At 40.6% G+C, this 4925-nt stretch overlaps 1 protein-coding gene across 1 annotated transcript in view; it reads right to left on the minus strand.

Moving 5' to 3' along the window:
* Abcc9 (ATP binding cassette subfamily C member 9) overlaps positions 1–2877 on the minus strand; it is a gene marked incomplete at its 5' end in the record, with an annotated part of 121192 nt that extends 118315 nt beyond the window's left edge. Inside the window, 2 exon segments of the mRNA XM_017802816.2 lie at positions 18–212; positions 2635–2877. Coding sequence (XP_017658305.1) covers positions 18–212; positions 2635–2877 — 438 coding nt within the window.
* Between the last annotated feature and the right edge of the window lie 2048 nt (positions 2878–4925).

The raw sequence follows: 4925 nt of genomic DNA on the forward strand, positions 1-4925 counted from the left end.
ATCCGTCCTGAACTTACTCCATTTGCATTATTTGTCCCATTCTTGGTTTCATTCACACGCTGGACTATCCCAGAAATACAGAGAGGGCCAGCAAAACCCAGTAAGTCAGCCAGGTATCGGAATGTGCTGCTCAGTAGAATCGGTCGCCCAAAAGCTCTGTACATGGCCAGCCATATGGACGGGGTCCGATTCGGACGATCTGCTACTTTCTTCTGAAATAAACACATAAACCAAAGTGAAATATTAGATCAAAATTAATCTTAGCAGCTATGTTTTGCCTAGTTCAAAGGTAGTTTAAAGGGCTAAAAATAAGCATACAACTTTAATGCAAAATGTGTATCCTTGCATTTTATGCAAATAGCAACTGCTGAATTTAGCTTAGTGAAAAGACACAACTTCTCCATCTTCATGTATAGTAGACAATGTTTTAAATTTTAGGAGGCTTGTACAAAATGAAAAATGGCATAACTGCTTATCACGACACATCTATAGTGCTGTTTATAAAGACTTCAAGACCTGCACACATATCATATTACGTCTTTACAGGGGCAGAAAAGGTCTCGGCCAGAGGGCTGGGGTGATAGCTTTGTGTTCTAGTTTATTTCTCCATTGCCGTGACAAAACACTCTGACCAATACCAACTTGGGGAAAAAGGGTTTATTCAGCTTACATCTCCTGGGTCACAGTTCATCTCTGAGGGAGCCCAAGGTAGGAACTCAGTCAGAGCAGGAACCTGGAGACAGGAGCTGGAGCACAGGCCATGGAGAAATGCTGCTTACTGGCTTGCTCTCCCGGCCCCTGCTCAGCTTGCTTTCTTGTACAGTACAGAACAACCTGCCCAGGGGTGGCACCACCCACGGTGGGCTCGGCTGTCCCACATCATTCAACTGTCAAGGAGATGCCCCACAGCCATGACCACAGGCCAGTCCAATGGAGGCAATCCTCCAACTGAAGCTCCCTACCTAGGTGTGTCAAGTTGACAGCTGAAGCATCCGGCACGCTTAGTTAATAAAGTGTTTGCCTTGCAAGCCCAGAAACCTGAGCTCAGCCTCCAGAGTCCACATGAAAAAAAGCCAGGCAGGGAGACAGGCCTGGATAGGATGATCCTTGGAGCTCATTGGCCAGCCCACCTCACCCAACCAATAACCAGGGAGTCCCATGTCCCAGCGAGAGGCTGTTGTTTTAAAAAACAAAACACATATGCCCACACATAGTCACACATACACGCACGCAGCCCACACAGGCACACATACACACATGCACACATACAAACACATGCAATTGTCTTTCATAGTCAATTGCCTGTTTGAATAATTTCATCATTTTCTGAAGTTTATTCACATATGACTCCAGCACAGTAAGTTCAAGGTAATCTATGTGGTAAGAAAGCATCAAGAAACCTAAGATGATTTTAGTTTATATTTTACATCTTTACTTTAGCAGAGATGTTGACAAGTGTTTATGCAACACTTTCCCCAGGAGGAAACCAGAAAAATGACTCAGGTTCATTAGTTGCAACCATTTCCTGCAATAGTAATTTCATAACACAAGCTTCTGATCCACAAGGTCATTTCCATCATTTACCATAAATGTTTTGTTGATTTTGATTTAGAATTGCCAAAAAACTTTTTAACTGATTCATCACACATGACTCTCTATCGGTGTTATGAATATCATTTTAAATGACTCTGATATTTGTAGATGATTGTAATTAAAATACATCTAGTCCTGGGCATCACTTGCTTGATCATTTGGAAGGATACCGCAACAAAGTTAAAATATTCAAGGATGCAGTCTAGGGTGAATAGGCTTAAGATACATTGTATATTTGTATGAAATTGTCAAAGAATAAACAAAAGATATTTAAAAACCAAACTATCCAAAACTTTCTTCTTTAAAAATTTTAAGCGATTATTAATACAAAAGAAAATTTGAAGATATTTACATGAAATAGGAAGTTGACACCCTTCTAATTTCCATAGTTCCCAAGTTTGAACTACAGAATATAAACATTTGTTGATAATTAGTATAAGAGATTTCTTAAAGGTAGTTATTAGTGAATATGACCTTTTTTGCCCATATGTAGCAAAGCTATTCACAAGATGCTTGAAAAGAATAAAAATTCTATGAGTTATTCATATTAATATGATAATGCAAGTTTATTAACAGATCATTGAATATATTATTTTTAAGACTTACTTTATTTTTGTGTGCATCTGTGTGTGTCTCTGTGTGTACACACGAATGTAGGTGTTTTGAGATGCTAGAAGAGGGCTGGAGCTGGAGTTACAGGTGATTATGAGCCATCTGAAGTGGGTGCTAGGAGCCAAACCCAGGTCCTCTGCAAGAGCAACAAGTGCTCTTAACCAGTGAGCCATCTCCCCAGCCCTGAACTGAAGGCTTAGCGTTTACTTGAGCACATATCCTAGAGAAAAGCCAGTGCTCTCACCAAACTTCCTTATGTATTCAGAGAGAACTACTGCAACACCTCTGTGCTTGGTTAGCTCGCCCAGCCTTTCCTCACCGGACGCCAAACTACTGGACAAGGCATAGACGTTATTTAAGCTTTATACTTCTGTATTTAGCGAGCCCATTCTCTGTGATTACAGGCATGGAAGACAGAAGCTGAATTACCTTTTGCTCTTCGTAAGCATCCTTCAGGCAGACATAATTGGTTACTGCCCTCATGGCTATGGGCAATTTTCCAATTGCCTTCAGATCAATAGGCTTCTTGTGAGCGGATATGATAAGTGTGTTCATCCACCAGTATGTTGCTTTTGACAGTAAATTCACAAATGGCTGAAGAAATCTCACACCCAGATCCTGGAGATCTTCAGGAGGCTTTACTTTCTGAGGATTCATGAAGAAGACATATCTCTGTAGCGGGAAGAATGCCACAGCAGGACGATTAGCCTGCCTCTCTCTACGTGTTAAAGCAAATCCTCAACTTCTTCTACATGTTCACTTATGGCAATACATATACATATATACACACACTATATATAATATATACATATATTATATAATATATATGAAGGAATCCTTCCACCTCGTTGTTCTGAAATGCCTTTTGAAATGTTTCTTGCTATCCCTGGATTAAATCAGAATTTCACATTGAAACCACTTGGAGTCAGTTCTGAAAAATGTCTTTCATTATTTTAGGACAGGGTCAAACTAATGAAGATTGTTATGATACTTAGATTTTAAAATATGTTATTAGCACCACTGTCAAGTCACTTGGTTGATTTGTGGTTTAGCTGATTTTGGCTGTATGCTGTCCACATTTATTCTAGCATCTTTCCACTCCATGCACAACATTTTGTGCTAGAAAATGAATATTGATAATCCATTCTAAGTATCTCACATGACATGACAGGGCTATGAACAGAAAGGACGATATATTTGTAACTACAGGCTGACATTGGATGCATGCCTAAAGTTGCCACTGTCTTGTTCAGGAAGGAAATGGGAAGAATACACTAGATCATCTTCTCTAAAATGGCCAACTTCGGGATACATATTTTACTTAACTCACATGAACCTTTGGCCAATCGTGGATGATGAAATCAATTTAATCTGAAATATGAGCTGTGTCTTACGGTTGGCACACGGCAGGCACTCTGTCACTACCTGTGACAGGATGGAGTCCAGTTTCACATAGATATCAGAGACATGGATGGCCTGGAGCTTAGCGATTAGTTTACGTTTACACACAGAGATCATATACATTTTTCATCCTATTAAATGGATGACTGTAATCTTCAGCGCTGAGGTCCTGAGTGACAGACAGTTACTATGCAAAAGCTGTGGGTACTTACTCTAACCCGGATGACGTTGATCTCCACAGCCATCAGCAGCCCGTTCAAAATGACCATCACACCTGTGATGCAGAAACGCAGGTCCGACACGCCCCACCCTGACTGCCAGTATTTGACCAACTTTATGGTTTTTGTAATAAAGGCCATGACCCAGTACAGGAACAAAGCTGCCAAAAGAGAAGAAAAATAAATAAATCTCTAACATCTCAATGTAAACGCAATATGTTTTAACGCACAAAATAGCCATTTGGAGATAGGATCTTGCTGTAACCCCAGCTGGCCTGGAACTCACTATGTAGATCAGGGTAGTCTGGATCTCACAGAGATCCACCTGCCTCTGCCTCCAGAATGTTGAGATTAAAGATGGGCACCACACCCATCCCATGCCCTGGGTTAAACCGAAGGAATGAGACGGGATGAGAGATGGGGGTCAAGGAGTTTCAGTCTTCTGTGTGCTGATACCCAGTTTTCCCAAGCCATTTATTGGGAGACCACCCTTCCTTCTTCTGATATGCTTCTGGTGCTTTTGTTAAGCGTCATTTGACTGTTAAGTGAGTGGAGTCACCATTGACCTTGACACTCTGTTCCAGTGGGTGTCTGTGTTGATGCCAAGGGCAGCCGCTCTGCTTACTGGAGCGTGTGGCATATTTTGACACCCTCCTACTTTGCTCTTTCTTCTTAACTTTGCTGCAATTATTCAATGTCTTTTGAGCTTCTAAGCGAATCTTAGCTAGCTCCATGGAGAATAGCATTAGGATTCTGATGGGGAGTTGGATCTGCAAAGCGCTTTGGGGAGTGTGCACACTTTAATCACACTAGTTCTTCTAATCTGTGAAAGTATGAAAAAAAAACCATAGACAGTACTTCCGTGGTGATCACGTGACAGAGGTGGAGCTAGATGAAGACATATAAATTAGTGTTCCATACATACACACCTGCACACCTACACACATGTGCCCATACAGGTGAACTTGTATAGATACACACATACCACAGTATCATACACATGATAAAAAAAGAAAGGAAGAAACATCAGAAATCATATAGTATATGATCATATTCTGATCACAATGTAATGAAATTTAAAAAATAAAATAAAACTAGATA

This window comes from Nannospalax galili, unplaced genomic scaffold (assembly GCF_000622305.1).
Source record: "Nannospalax galili isolate Female #2095 unplaced genomic scaffold, S.galili_v1.0 scaffold1086, whole genome shotgun sequence".
Classification (NCBI taxonomy): Eukaryota; Metazoa; Chordata; class Mammalia; order Rodentia; family Spalacidae; genus Nannospalax; species Nannospalax galili.